Source organism: Leptonychotes weddellii, chromosome 6, assembly GCF_054177405.1.
Source record: "Leptonychotes weddellii isolate Sample4059 chromosome 6, ASM5417740v2, whole genome shotgun sequence".
Lineage (NCBI taxonomy): Eukaryota > Metazoa > Chordata > Mammalia > Carnivora > Phocidae > Leptonychotes > Leptonychotes weddellii.
In genome coordinates this window covers 5613245-5629126 of record NC_138374.1, presented here as the reverse complement: position 1 = coordinate 5629126, position 15882 = coordinate 5613245, and the positions used below count along the sequence as shown (strand labels likewise).

General features: G+C 48.4%; 1 protein-coding gene across 1 annotated transcript in view; it reads right to left on the bottom strand.

The window, feature by feature from the left end:
• ADAM12 (ADAM metallopeptidase domain 12) overlaps positions 1–15882 on the bottom strand; it is a 314942-nt gene that overhangs the window by 88267 nt on the left and 210793 nt on the right. Inside the window, exon 5 of the mRNA XM_081823035.1 lies at positions 3028–3104. Within this exon, the coding sequence (XP_081679161.1) occupies positions 3028–3104 (77 nt within the window). The remainder of the gene's footprint in view (positions 1–3027; positions 3105–15882) is intronic.

Sequence of the window (15882 nt, the reverse complement as noted above, 5' to 3'; positions counted from 1 at the left end):
CCCAGCATGCCTGCCGGGCTCGCTTGCGTCTGGGAGGCCCTACCTCGTGAGGGGCTTTCCCATGGCTTCCTCGGTAGCAGGAGCTTGGTGCCTTCGTGTATTTGTGCCCCACACTACCTCGGGACAGCGAGTCTCAGACACAGAGCACTTTCAGTGGAGAAGGAAATGGTCAGAGGCTTATGCAGATGCCAGAGGCATGAGCCTCTCCAAGCCCTTGAAGAAGTTTCTGGATTCTTGCTTGTCTACAGGTGCCAGCTCTGCCCAGGCTCCCGTCGCTCGGCAGCATCCCTGGGAAGGAGTCCAGTGGAGCTCTGCCCCTCTACATGCTCCCCTTACAGTCTGTTTTCAGCCCAGCCGCCAGAGTGACCCGTGTGAACGTTAAGTCAGACCGCAGCACGAAGTTCCCGTGACCCCCGTCCCAGACAGGGAAGAGGCCAAGGCCCTTCTCCTTCTCCTCTGACCTCAGCTTCCCCTGCCTCTTCTCCCTCCTCTGCCTCAGCCACACCAGCCACCTTGCTGCTCTGCCAACCCGGGCATTTTCCTGCGTCAGGGGCTTAGCACATGCTGTTCCCTCTGCCAGGAATGTGCTTCCTGCAGACGTCCGCACGGCTCACTTCACCTCCTTCAGTGCCCACACTGAGGAAGTACTCGAGGAATGTCTGCTGAAGGAATGATTAACAACAGGAGAGCAGCCAATGCAACAGCAACAAGATAACTCTGCTCACATGTCAGATTAGCAGATGTTTCAAAGTTCAATAACATCCTATAAATGGTGTATCAAAAATGCTTTATGAAAGCAATAGTGTGCAGAGATATGTGTGTGTACACACTCAATGGGGTGAACCAGAGATTTAAGTTTCTGTGTCCTGACTTGCAGAGACAGAAAGACCAGGGTAGAGTAAGGGGAAGATGTGACCTATTTTTATAAAAATAGAGAAACACACACATGCACCGGGCTTTGCCTGCACAGGACGAGGGGAAAGCTGGGAGAGGTACCCCATGCTGCTGCCATGTTTTACCTGAGTGGAGTGGAAGAGGGTGGATGGGGGATGGTTAGCTTTTTTGTACAATTTGCTGGATTCCAGTGGTAAACATTGAAAATACACCAGATATGTCAGGGATTGGGGAGGATGTGAGGAGAGAGAACTCTCAGCTCTGATGGCCAGCGTGGGAACTAGGACAGGCACTTGGAAGAACAAAGTGGCAGGACTGTTGCTGGTAAAAGTGAAGGCCCTTCTGCCTCCGCACGGCATCTGCTCTTCCCATCCCCCGCCAGCCCCCCTGCCCCCCGCCGGGCCCTGTGCACAGAGGCACAGACCCCCTGAGGCCCCTGGCACAACCAGTGTGGTCTGCAATTGAGAAAAGCAGGAAACCACCTAAATGCACATCATGGAGGCTGTGAAGAGATACGATGTGGCAAATTCAAGCCTATTTGTCAAAGGAAGGAACCAGTCCCACGTGAGCCAAGGAGGATGGATGTCAAAACAGTGCTGAAGACAAAAGCAAATTGCAGAGTGAGACAGGATGCCCTATCTTGACATCTGTAAATTGTGCAGGTGACCTGGGTCATGAACAATGGGCAGTAGCCTGGAAGGATGCATGTTCCACGTTAATAGAGGGCACCCGGGGGTAGGGAATGGGATCAGGATGGGAGACGGAGGGTGCAGTGGAAGGGGCTGGCTCTGGGGGGCACGACTGAGGGACTGCTCTGCTCTGGGCCCCTGACACGCAAGTGAAGAGAGGGGGCAGACACAAGGGCCACAAGAGCGAGAAGCAGGGCCCGAGCGGCTGGCACTGGCAGGAGAGCCCCATCCTCGGGGTGGCGGCCCCACGCAGGGACGGGCATTTCCCTGGCCGGGTGCGTCCCACAGCCGGGGCGGGGGGCTTCTCCAGGCTCCGCGGGCCGGGTGACGCTGGGGACTTATCATAGATACCGCCGCTGTGCATAAGGTGCGGCCACGGGGACTCGTTATTAATTGAAGCGTATTCGTGAAATGCCTGCCTTGTGTCAGGGTGAATCTGAGAGCGCCCGTTTCCGCTAGTGTTCAGTGAGGCTTCTGGCTTCTTCCACAGCTGTTCACACCCTGACGAGCGCCGGGTAGCCACACTTCCCTCACACGTGCAGAGCTTGACCTACCTGTGTATGCGTGTGTGTGTGTGTGTGCGCGTGACGTGTGCGTGGTAGTGCGTGTGGCAGATCGTGTCTGCGGCTGGTGCCGTGGGTCCTGAGTGTATGGTGCCCCACGCGGGACTCCCAGAGACGTGGCGCTCCTGGGACCCAGAGGGCAGCCCTGGTCTCACTCACGCTGGCGCCCCCCAGGCCCTCGTCCCTCTCCCCACAGAACCCGGGGCCCCAGCAAAGCAGGACACGGGGGGATAGAGCTGCTGGTTCACCAACCCAATGAATGAAGCCGGTAAAAAGGCGGAGGTGGCTGGAAGTTGGGCAGACAAACTGGTTTTCGTGGGGAGCACATGAGAGCCAACTGTTGGTGTGATCTGGAAGGACGAGCCGTGAGGGCTGGCTCGGCCGGCCACGGAACGGACCTGTTTCCTGACACAGGCTGCAGCCTCATAGCCGGAGCCCCTACACCCCACGCCTGGCTTCAGCTCACCTCGATCTCCGTTCAGCTGCTTGCTCGGCTTCACCTCTAATGAGGGGAGGCTCGGCGGACGAGCACACAGCCTGAACACTAGTACCTGAGCTCCTACCTTCTAACACCGGGAATTACTAAGCACAAGAGCCACATGAACGAAAGATCGTCACAAAATCCTTGGATGTAGAAACTCAGCACGTTCAGTGGCTCTCAACCCACCAGACCTGAGAACCTTCTAGAAAGAGTTGCCGTGGCAGAGAAACTAAGATCCTGGGTGCGATGTGCTCCTGCGAGGTGTCCAGCAGGGATTCTCTGTCTCGCCGGGTGGAGGCTCAGGCCCCACCATTTACTCTTGATCCTTGAGAGCAAATGGGAGAAGGAGGAGGTGGTGGTCATGCTCAAGACCAGAGCTGGCCCCGTGAGGGCCACTTACCTGAGGCCAGAGCAAGTGCTGAGACTGGCTGTGGAGCCAGAGTATCCTTGCACGTGTCCGTGGTAGTAACAGTGACCCTGCAAGGAGGAGAAAGTCGGCTCAGTCACGTAGCTTCTCGCCCGCTCACTATAAGCCAACCGCCTCTGACCCCCTTCTCCTGCTTTCAGCTATGGGATTCCCTTTTGGCATAAAATACTGAACCAGTCAATATTTAATGCTAAGCCCAGCGTGACCCGGCCAGGATCTCTGGCAGGAAGGTCTGATTTACTTAGAGATGATGAGTGGGGTGTTAAGCTGCATCCCGGTCCCACTCTTGTCTCTGACACCCTTCAGGGAAGCTCTGATGTGGAGTGTTTCACAAAACCCAGCGGCAGAACAGAGCACATGGACATCACCACCTTACCCTCCTGCAAGTTGTCTTTTGTAACAAGATGAGGACCCGCATGGCCTATTTAAGCACACTGTGAAATGTAACAAAACGTGGCCTAAATCTATGGCTTCTGGAACCAGAAAAGCAGATGAGATGGCAGCTGGAGGGGACTGCCCTGAATTGCCCAGTCGAGAGCTGTCGGTCTCTCTCAGCAGGAAAAGAAAAATAAGAAGGTCTTTTCGGTCTACGACAGAAGTCCCCGTGTGACACCTGCAGAATTCCACTTCTTGAATAAGGTCACTGCTTGCAACAAGAAACCACAGCACAGACCCTTCCTTACTGAGACAGAGATCTGTCCAGAATCCACCTAACAGAGTTACAGGGCGGCCCCCACTAAGTGGCTGACAGGCAAGAAATGCCAAGTGGGCTCCATTTGCCTCTTTCATGGCCTGTGCACACCAGCCACGTGGCCCAGCAGAAGAGGCGGCGTGGAAGGAGCAGGGCGAGTGGGCATTGGGCTTCAGCCCATCCCCGCTGCATCCACCACAGCACATGGCTCCTTTACTCACTTTTCCCGGAGCAGAGCTTGGTGGCCAGCTGTTCTGCCCAAGACGACCTTGACTTTGCTAAGAGGACTGGACTGGGACACCTGGGTGGCTCAGTCGGTTAAGCGTCTGCCTTCATGGAACACTACATCAAAAACTAATGATGTAATGTATGGTGATTAACATAGCAATAAAAATAAAAAAAAAACCACAACGGTAGAGGAACAGCCATTAGAGGACAAAAACAAAAACAAAACAAAACAAAAGTCTGCCTTCAGCCCAGGTCATGATCCCAGGGTCCTGGGATCGAGTTCCACGTCGGGCTCCTTGCTCAGCGGGGAGCCTGCATCCCCTCCCGCCTGCCACTCCCCCTGCTTGTGCGTGCGCGCTCTCTCTCAATCTCTCTCTGACCAATAAATAAATAATCTTAAAAAAAAAAAAAAAAGAAAGGGGGCTGACCGGATGGGATTAAGCAGCCAATGACATCCTGTAACACCTCAATAAAGGGGTCAAGGTTATCTGTAGAGATTATCTGAGTAGAGGACAGACTTCTGGGACCATCTGAAAGGCAACTCAAGGAGGGAGATGAGAGCGCTGGACACTCGTTATTTTGACTTTTCTAGAAGTTCTCCAAAAATACAGGATATTAATACTTTGCTTACTATGTGAGAAATGATTTTTTTAACTTATGATATCTTTGGTTGTACAGTTTCCCATTCTTATAAAGCCAAATTTTCCATCTTTCTCTTTATGAATTTTATGTACCACTTAGGGTGGCTTTCCTCAAGGTCACACGTATGTCCTTCTTTATTTTCTTCTATTTCCATAGTCTTATACTTAGCCCTTTAATCTATCTGAAATTTATTCTTTGAGGGTGGTGAGGTTAGAATCTGTCCCCCACAAACTGAGACCCAGTTGTTCTCTGCCACCATTTCCCCTTTCCTGGTGATTGGAGGTGCTACGTGTCATATACGGGATGCCTGCGGCTCTGCTTTTGTACTCCATGAGCTGTCCCACTTGAGACCAACCTCCATTTGTCCATTTCCATGCCAAGATCGCCACACGGTTTAGTTCCTATTGTGCCATCGCACATTTGGATGTCACATAGAACAAGTTCTCTGTTTTGATTAAGATTAAATTCACATACCACAGCATTCACCCTTTAAAAGCATACAGTTAGCGGGTTCAGAATGTTGTACAGGTGCACCACTGTCTAACTGCAAAACATTTTTGTCACTTCGAAGAGGAACCTCATCCCCATCAGCCCTCACTTCCCTGGACCCGCTCCTTCTGCCTCAGCTTCCTCTCTCTGTGGATTTGCTTATTCATTCATTCCGTGGCAGTGGATTCATACAAAACGTGGCCCTTTGTGTCTGGCTTCTTTCACTCAGCATAATGTTTACAAGGCTCATTCAGGTTGTAGCATGGGTCATTCCTTTCTATTGCAGAATAACAGGACACAGTCTGGAAATGCCAAATTTTGTTTATCCATTCATCAGTTGAGGGGAACTTGGGTTGTTTCCACTTTTTGGCAATTGTGAATAGTGCCGCCATGAACATCCGCATACAACTTCCCGTGTGGATGCACATTTTTGGCTTTCTTGGGTATATACTATGATATATGATTTGCAAATATTTTCCCCCTCTCTGTGGGTTGTCCTTTCATTTTTCTCGAGCATCTCTTTTGAAGCACAAAAGTTGATCGTTTTGATGAGGTCTATTTTTCCCTTTGGTTGCTTATGTTTTCAGTGCCATATCAAAGAAACCATTATCTCAAGGTGCTGAAGATTTCCACCTATGTTTTCTTTTAGGAGTTCTACAAGTTTAGCTCTTATATTCACATTGAATTAATCTACATTGAATTAATTTCACATTGATCTACACTGAATTAATTTTTGTACATGGCTTGAAGCTGGAGTCCAGTCTCATTCTTCTGCATGTGCACATGCAGGTGATCCAGAGCCACTTGTTAAAGGGCTATCTTGGCAACCTTGTTGAGGGCAGGTTTTCTTTGGTTCTGTTCTTTTCTTCAAATGTTTCTAGGATATTGCTGCCTATTTTCTCTTCCAGCTGAATTTTGGAATCAAATTTTAAACTTTCTAATAATCCATTGAAATTATATTATATTAATAATGTGGTTAATAATCCATTGTAATACGGGCGCCTGGGTGGCTCAGTCAGTTAAGTGTCTGCCTTCGGCTCAGGTCATGATCCCGGGTCCTGAGACTGAGTTCCGCATCGGGCTCCCGACTCGGCGGGAGACCTGCTTCTCCCTCTCCCTCTGCCCTGCTCGTGCTCTCTCTCAAATAAATAAATAAAATCTTTAAAAAAATAATAATCCATTGTTATAATCTACCAAGATCAATTTTCCTATTCATGTACATGGTATGTTTCCATTAATAAGGTTGTTATTATGTCCTTCAGTCTAGTCTTGGATTTTTTTTCATATTGCCATTGAAAAGCTTTCATCAGGCTTATTCCTAGGTATTGGGCAGTTCTGTTGATACCACAAATAGGATCTTTTTTCTATTGCGTCTTATACATGGTTATTTTTCATGTAAAGGAAAACTTTTTTTTTTTAAGTTATTCCATATCAGACCATCTTATCAGCTTAGTTTATAGTTTGTATAAACTTAGTAGCCTATCTTGGATTTTTTTATGTTGTTGATTATATTGACTACAAACAATGAAAGTTCGTGGCTCTTTTTTGGCCTCTAGGCAATGCTGAGGAGTGGGGTGGCTAGATGTCCAGGGGCGAAGTCAGGAGAGGGAACCACTCACAGAGGGAAAGCATGTGCAGAGATGGGAGGCAATGGAGGAGGGGCCGGCAGTTCAGGGACGGGGGTTAGTTCTGCTTGCCTGGAAGGTTCTAGGGCAGGAGCAGGGCACTCACAGCCATGGTGAGTCTGACCTCTCCAATAAGCAGGTGGCTCAGGAAGGAATGCATCGGGACGGTGGCAGGGGACACCTGCCAGCCTGCCATATCAGGTACCCACTCAGAACTTGCTTGCCTTTTTAGTTTCCACTTGAAATTACTTTTGAAAGGCTCCACGGCCCCCTCTCTCTAGATAAGTGGACCTGTGTACCTAAGGGAGTTGTGATAACAATTCCTAATCATGATGGGGTTATGTAACTGGAGCGTAATGCCCCAGGGCACCAGAGGGGTCCCAGCGGGGGGATTTCGGTCCTGGGTGCCCAGCAGGCACATCAGAGCGGAAAAGACTCAGAAAGCGAAAGAGCAGGAGCTGATCAGTTTAGGCTGCCCAGGGCGCCCAGAATCATGGTTTTTATCTGTCACCCATCATACATCACAGATTTTGCCTCGTTTTAGAGAAATATGAAATGTTGCATTGGCAGCTGAGTATTGGTTAAACAAAGAAAACCCAAATAGTGGACAATAATCTTAATTACTGACCTCTGAAATTTCAAACTCATTTATTCTCAGTCTCAATTTATTTTTTAATAGATTATTTATCAAACGTACTTTCAAATTAAAGACCCAGAAATATAAGCTCATTAAAGCATGAGCCGAGAACAAATTAGTATAAAATTAATTTCCAGTTCACCAACTAAGTTGAAGTAGCTCTGATAACGGAGGCGGGGGTGGATCTTCGCTCGCATGAGCTGGTCCCGAAGCCATCCCGTCTCTCTCGGTCGTTACCAGAGTTCATAACTTATTTCCTAGCGCTAAAACTACGTTCGATTCATCTTCGGACAGCTAACAAGCCTGCTGCTCACTCCTTAACTTCTCAGATTACCAAGCATAGCTACTAGAACTCCAAACTCCAGATTCTCCAGGACAATTCGAATGTCATGAAGTTTTGATTTTTTCAATATGATGCACTACATGCTTACACAAATGTGATTTCATTTTGAGGACGCAGTAAGTCATACGGATAAACTCAAACTCAGAAACACATACTCATCACACCATGTGCCACATAATTGGTTGTGAATCTGATTACGAGGAGTGGAAGATACGTAGCCTCCCGCTCTCTGGGAGGTTTCGCCTCCCCCTGCCTCTCGCTGAGGCATGTGGAGCAGGGCCCGCTCTGGGGTCTCCAGGCAAGGGCTTGCCACCGTATCCGAGAGCCAGCTTGCCTCCCATCGACTGATGCTAGAAGGCAGGAATCCACCAGACCTTACGGATTCACAAACACCCGGCCTGTTGGGTGTGGAGGGGAGTACACCAGCGAGACACAGAACAGGCATCTGTATACCCGGGGAGGCCGTGCGCCCAGGGCGCACTGCAGCTACCGATCCTGTTGTTTTCCCTGGCAAACGTTCCCAAAGCACCCCCTTCCACAGCCTCAAGAGTATCAGCCACTGTCCCTTTTTATCACACCCATGTCTGTAGTGGCGTCTCTGAACAAGACACTGTCCCGTTAGCACGTCGATGCTGCTGGTTCTGCTGATCCAATACATTCTATTTGTACCAACAAAACATAACCCAGAAAACAGTCCCAAACACGCATAACCACAAAATTACATCTTTTCCTTTACAAAAACCTCTAACCATGTATTTTATATACTTATTACTTAACCTAATGCATTTCCCCACTCCAGTAAAATAAGTTTTCCTTCTGTTTAATACTATCAATCAAATGTAATGGTGGGTAAGAGGGAGATGGAATGAGAACCCTTGAGCTCGAGAAGAGGAGCCCTCCACTCTCTGCCATATGGGAAGTAAAATACGAATTCTGTTATCTAACTCTCAGCGGACTAGAAAGAAAGGAATTTTATCTGCTAAACTGCTAACAAAAACGGCCTGACCTTGTGATTCAAAAGGACTGGGAGCAGACAAAGTCTCTTAGGGAATATGCTGAGTGAAAATTATTTTCAATGCCTCTTTTCCTTGGGAAGTCTATAGCCACCCCCATCCTACCCCCAGCCACACCATATGTAACGTGCCAAACTGCCTTGATTTAGTATTTGGATCACACAGTGTTCTAGCTGGAAGGAAGCTTCAGGCCATCTGAGGGCAACCTTCCTCTTTCAGGCAACCCCCTTCCCAAGCAGATACGGAAACTGAGGCCCTGACTGGTTAAGTGGCTGTCGAAGGCCACAGAGTTGGTCAGTGGGCTAACATTTAGGGGGGACTAACATTTAGGCCTCTCGGCTCCAGGCCAGATGGCTTCTCCCCGTGTCCTGCTGCTATGAACATGTGACTTCACAGATCTCTCTTTTCCGAAATAAAAGCTATCACCTAAAACCCAAACTTGGATGGAATGCCTTCTCAAGTACAACAGAGTCTATCCCAGTGCCACTCAGGAAACCGAGGGAAAGTGATTTCCAAACCCGCAGAGAGCCCTGCAGATAGAAGGGGTCCGAGGGTGAGTGAGTGCGTGTGGGTCTGCGTGGAAGCGTGTGCACGTGTGTGGGAGCATACGTGTGTGTGCATGCGTGCACGTGCATGTGTCTGTGTGAGCTGCTGGCCCACATGCATATGTCAGCATGACCATGGTCTAGGCCGTGTTCCCTTGCATGGAACATCGGGCCCCCACATACCACATGGTTTGCTTGAGACTAAAACACGGTGGTGCATTCGAGCAAAGGAAAAAGTAATTTCGCAGCCGTGCGTTTCTCTGGTTGGGTTACGTTACGCTTGGCCTTGAGAGTGTGCGGGACAGGATGGCTGAGAAGTAAGTCACCACACCCATACTCCCAGGGCTATCTTTGCTCTCAGCTCTAACAAGAACCAGGTCTGGTTAAGCAACTATAAAGGACGAACCTCAGGGGCCATTCACATTATTTCGCTGTGTTGGAATTCTGCATCAGGGAACACATGCTTAAGAAATCATGTTCACGTTCCTCGGGACCTCCCAGCAAACTGGGCCTGGAAACAGGATGTCTGCACGAGTGAGAGCGCTTGTTGGATCCCGAGTCGAAAGTCTTGGAATTGGAGACGTAGAGTGTCAGTTTTTCATCTGTGAAATGGGAGTGACCCTCATTGCCTAGGGTTTTAGGGATCAAATAAACATTACACAAGGAGAGTTTGTGACATGTAAGGCACCCCCATAGATCTCGAATATGAAAATATGTATTTTAAACCCATTGTGCCATAAACTCAACTTTCCTCTGTGCTAAACCCTAGCTCGGTGTGTTTTTGCTGAATGAATGAATGTGTGAGAACAATGGACACACTGGAGAGAAGGGGGCTGATTTTCTTATACTCCCGCATGGGTTCCTAACTCCCAGCTCCAAATCCACTTGCATGCTGTGTGGGACTTTGCAGAACTGTGAACACGAGCAGGAGGGGCCTGGAGGGAGCCAGGTCAGAAGAGCAGATGGGCCAGTAGCCATTTCACCAGGACACACGCTCCTTAAGAACACTGTGCTCAGCACAGTGCATCACCCCCTTTCCTGGCCGAGGCCCACTTTCTCATCCTGCTATCCTAATATAGAGGGACTTCCAAAGCAACGTACGGTCCTGGGTGGTTATGAATTGTTGTAGGCAGTGGCTACAGCTGGCTCGCTTTTCTAAAGCCCTGACTGTGTGCCAGGTTCAAGGGTCTGTTTCATGTTCACATTCGTGGCTGGTTAAGTGCTTCGGCTGGGATTTGAACCTGGGCAGTCTGCCTCCCTGGCTTGTGATCCTGCCTCCAGACTGAAGGCCTCACTCAGAGCCTTCCCTTTCCAACAGTTTGGAAAAAGGAAGTCACCCAAACCTGGGGTTCCTCTGGGAACTCATTCCAGATTCCACGTGGGTTTGGTGCTCCCATTATTTGGCTCCTAAAGTATCCTTGCCATGGGCCTGTCATGTCGTTTGTAGTCAGACCGCATGCTCCCTGAGGACAGGGCCTGTGTCCTGCTCCCTTCTGTAAACTGCTACAAAGCACAGCACCCTTACTGATCTGCATTCAGTTGGGCTTCAGAACGATGTGCTCAGCAAATTCCCAGAGGGCCGTTCGGGCTTCCTTTCCATGCTCCAGGACTGAAGATGAGCAGAACACCCTGTGCACTCCCCCAGAAGCATGCGCTGGGTGTCTCCTTGCAGATGAATGCTAGTCCATTCCCTAATCCAGCCTGCTACAGTTTTCTAGACTAATTCCATTAACAACAGACACCACAGCCAGGAACATGGAACAGAGACCCTTCCATGTTCTGTTCCAAGTGAATCAGAGGCAGGATCACAGTGGCCAGGAGCTCTGATTCTAGAGTCTGGCTACATGGGTTAATCCTTATCCCCTGTGGGTTTGATCTAGTGATTTAACCCTGCTACATCTCAGATTCCTTATCTGGGCATAAAAATAGCAAACACTGATTTATTGGGAGGATCAAACAACAAAATGTCTGAAAAGCACTTTACACCTTGCCTTGCATATTGCTGACTCTGACATACTGAGCATTCAGCACACGTCTGTTGTTGGGCGAGCGTCCGCGTGAACGGTGCAGGCACGAAGAGGAGGTATGGCACCACTGGGGAATGTGCACACTTGTCTAAGAGTAAGGGAGCATTGGGGAAGCTATTGATGATTTAGGAGGATCGGAATCAGTGCAACAGGGAATGGCACACCTAGAAAGATGTTCTGGAAGGACTGCTGAGGCAGGAACAGGGGTTGGATTGAACCCAAGTGAGACTAGGAGTGGGGAGAAAAGGTTAGGTGGCTGTGACATCTTCTGGCTGGGCAGAAGGCAAGGCCTGTGCCAGAACCACAGAAGGGTCCGTGGACAAGGAAGGGTGGAAGATGCAGTGGGGTGGGGTCACCGTGGGACACGGTCAGTGCGTCAGTCGGTGGAAGAACAGGGCAGCCTTCTGGGAAGAGTAGATGGATTGCATGAATGTAGAGTACAGTGAAGGCAGGGAAATTAAAGCCATTTTAAAGCATTTCTTAAGAGTCTGATAACAAGCCTTGCTCACACCTGCTACACTTACGGGATGTGAATGACCTGTGACTTCCCTCCTATATCCAGAGTCATCTTTTCACACATTTCTGATGCTTTCTAACTGTCGAGGAATGAAGTTGACTCCCTAATATCCACTTGCCCTGATGTGTTTAGTCCAAGTCAACTGCAGAGATTTGACTCCTTTTTTTTTTTTTTTTGAAAGGGAGAGAGAGTCAGGGGAAGAGGCAGAGGAAGAGGGAGAGAGAGAATCTCAAGTAGACTCTGTGCTGAGTGCGGAGCCCAACATGGAGCTCGCTGCAACAACCCTGAGTTCATGACCTGAGCCAAAGTCAAGAGTCAGACACTTAACTGACTGAGCCACCCAGGCGCCCCTCGACTCCTTTTTTTTTTTTTTATTAAAGATTTTATTTATTTGACAGAGAGAGACACAGCGAGAGAGGGAACACAAGCAGGGGGTGTGGGAGAGGGAGAAGCAGGCTCCCCGCCGAGCAGGGAGCCCGACGTGGGGCTCGATCCCAGGACCCTGAGATCATGACCTGAGCCGAAGGCAGACACTTAATGACTGAGCCACCCAGGCGCCCTATCGACTCCTTTTTGATAGGAAACATTTACCAGGGAAATGGATGGGATGTCACCCAAACAGTGCTTTTGATCAAAATATTGGATTTCACACCTATCTGAGGTCCAGCCTCAGTTAACACTGACTGGTCTCCTATTGGCACCCACCAAGCAAATATTTTCATAAGTTTTTCCAAGAGAAACACATACAACAAATGGAACTTTCTGGGCACAGCTCACGCATCTAAGGTCAGACATTTCCCTTCTCCATCTCCTGGCCCTGGCCTCAGCAGCCATGTCTTCTCCCCTGGGCTTTAGGCTTTTTCAGAAGAGCCAGCTGCCTTATCTTGCTGAATCCCTGCTCTTGCTTTCTCTGATTACTCTTGGTGCTGCCACCAGTGGGTCTTTCAAAGCCTACACTGGTCTTGACACCCGAGGTTGAGACCTCTTATGCCTTCCCAGTGTTCCTCCATGACAACCACACGTATCACCGTGGCCTCCAAGTCCTCCACACTCCAGCCCCTGTCAACTTTTAAACATTCCCCTGCTTGCAAGTAAAGCTCATCAGCTCAGCCCAGAATGTGCTTCCCTCACCCGTCCCCTGGTTCATGTCTCCTCAACCTTCAGATTTTGGTTCACATGTCCCTTCCTCCACGAAGACTTCCATGATCCCTTAGACCAGATTAGGCCCCTCAACCTTCCCTTCAGCACATTTATCACAGATTTTTGATTAGGTGTGAGATTCTTGGAAAAATGTCAGTCTCCTCCTTCTGGCCCCACGTAGGCCCCCTTGTCTATAGTCAACCCCTGCTGTACCCTCAGTGGCGGCCACAGGGCCTTGGCAGTGCGGAGGTACTCAGTTAGCGCACGGGCAGCAGATGGGTGCCTTCCCACCGAGCGCGAACAACACTCAGGAGGGGTTCTGGAGGGTTACTCTGGCCTCTCCCGGAGTTTGTGTTCTGAGATGCAAACAGCACAAATGTCATGTCATTGTCTCCCACAGGCCTTGTTAAAAGTAACAATATAAAACATAATCTTCCCTCAGATGTGGCCAGCAAAGGGTAAAACCACAAGTATTTCAGCCTGTCAGGACAATGGAGAGATAAAAGACAAGCGATTAATTCCAAAATTAAAATCAGCCACTACTCAGCCTGTCAACCAGCTTATGCTGATGGTTGAGAGATGAAATTTTAAAAAAGAGGGTACTACAGCCAAAAGTGGTTCTTATTTTTATATAATCTTAAATTTAGGAAAATCCATTGTGTGCTGACTTCAGGGGATAAGAAGATGAGTCAGCACATTTCTTTTTTGTTCTCCAGCCTGATTCAATAAAAACAAAACCCCAAAAGCTGCGTCTGTCTCCTTACCATGAAAGACAAGAAGAGGTCATGGACTCCACTCAAGGGGTTTCTGTTGGAAGGACTGGCTGTCTAGGGCTGTGGATTCTCTTTAGTGGGGAAGACTGTTCACTCCTTACCTTTACAGTAACATGGCTAAAGGCACAGAATGGGAGCAAAGGAAGGGGACAATGTCGATGCTGGATTACAAGACATGTCGTTCTCTTTATAATTGTACAAGCGATATGTGCTTGCTGTTTTTGGAGGCTTGGAGGTGCCAGTTAATTTATCCTCCAGTTGCTTCACCTACAAGAACTAGATTCAGAGTCAGATGGAAATCAAAAAACACTTTCATGTTTAATTACCTTCAAAAAAAGGGGCTTCTGGTATATTCTGTTAGAGGCTACAACTTAGGCCTGGGTGGAAGTGAAGCATTGTACAATTTCCAACCTTCACCCCACCACTCCGTCCTTGCTAGCCAAGCCTTGGGGCCCATCTCAGGGATGCTGGGGCTGCAGAATCCTATTTCTGAGAATACTCCATGGAGGGAATGGGCAAGTCTCAGCCACCACTGGCTGAGGGAGGACAGCAAGGCCCCTTCCAGGCATGGGCTCTCCCCGCTCCCCAATGAACAGGGACCAGGGTTGTCGGGCCTGCATGCTCCCACCTCTTCTCCCTATAAAAGACACTTCTGTGCAGAGGAGTGAGGGATGAATAGAGGGATGGGGTAGACATTTGCCTGTCTATACACTGACCTTGTAGAGAAACGAGAAGAAAGAAAACATAATCCTCCCACTCGCCATATATACACAAAAATCACAGAAAATAGAAAAATCCAGAGCCTCCCCACACAGAGATGGCCACTGTTAGCACGCTGGCACGCTCCCATGTGGCTAGTCTCTAAGACGGCTACCTCTGTAGCCTACAGCCCGCACTGTCCGGGTCCCTAATCCTCTGTCTCTTCTTCTCTCTTACCATATTTGTCTTCCCATATGAGAAAAAAGGAAAAAAAAATTGCCTAAGAAAAGGAAAATTAGTAAGGGAGATTGAAACCAAAACCACAAAATTGGTGGAATAACTTTGGGAGCACATCTTACACATTCTGGGTGTGTCCATGCTAGAAGAGGGACACTCACCCTCACACATGATGGGTAAGTGGAGGACTCAAGCTTACTGTCACTGCATTGCTCAGATCTCTTTTTTCTGTTTCTATCTGGAACAGCAATTACACTGTGAAGACAGCCTTAGTGATAACTATAAAGCATATATTAAATGAGAGCATCCTAGGAGAAAAAAGAGGAAAAACCAGAAAGTCAAGTGTGAAATGATGGCGCCAATGACTGGATCTGAGGTCGATCATCAGATCTTCATTTTTTACCTCCATCTTTCTCCTGGACTCCAGATTCATATACCCAGCTGCCTATTGAACACCTTTACTTGGCTGTCCCACTACAGACTCAATGGGGACAAACCTGTCCTCACTGTCCCCTCTGCCTTCCCAAACCAACAACTGCTCCTTAATGGTGCCAGTGAGAACACATGGCCCGCTGAGCACCTAAGCAGAAGGGACTGAGCACTGTTGGTGACACACCCCTCATCCACTGTCACCGGATTTTGTCTCTTCTGCCTCTTCAAGTTTTCTTTACTCTGCCCAGTTCCATCCATTGCAAGGCTACTTCTGTGGGCAAAACCTTCGTCAACTACATTAGGTCCCTAACAGATTTTCTCGCCTCTGGTCTATCAGCGATTCTGCCAATCTGCCATTCCCCACCCATAAGAGCTCTTATAATCTACATGATAAATACTTTGGATTATATTTGAAGAAATGATATCAGTTATAATAATACTTTTCATCTAGAGATACTAATACATTAAATTACATTCTTAGATACACTGATGCTGAACTATTTTTGCATTCCTCAAATACGTACCATTTGGTCACAAAGTAGTTTTTAAAATATGTGCTGGATGTGATCTGTAAATATTTTATTTAGGATTTTTGCAACTATGTTCATAATTGAAACTAGTCTATAATATTCATGTTGTGGATGCTCTTTTTCTGATTTTTATAGTTCCTCTCTCCTCCTTAAAAAAAGAATTCTCAGGGACTATTTGTTCTTTATAGGTTTGGCAAAAGTTACCTGATAAAATATTTGGGTTTGATATTATTTTGGGGGGGGGATTTAAAAAACACTAT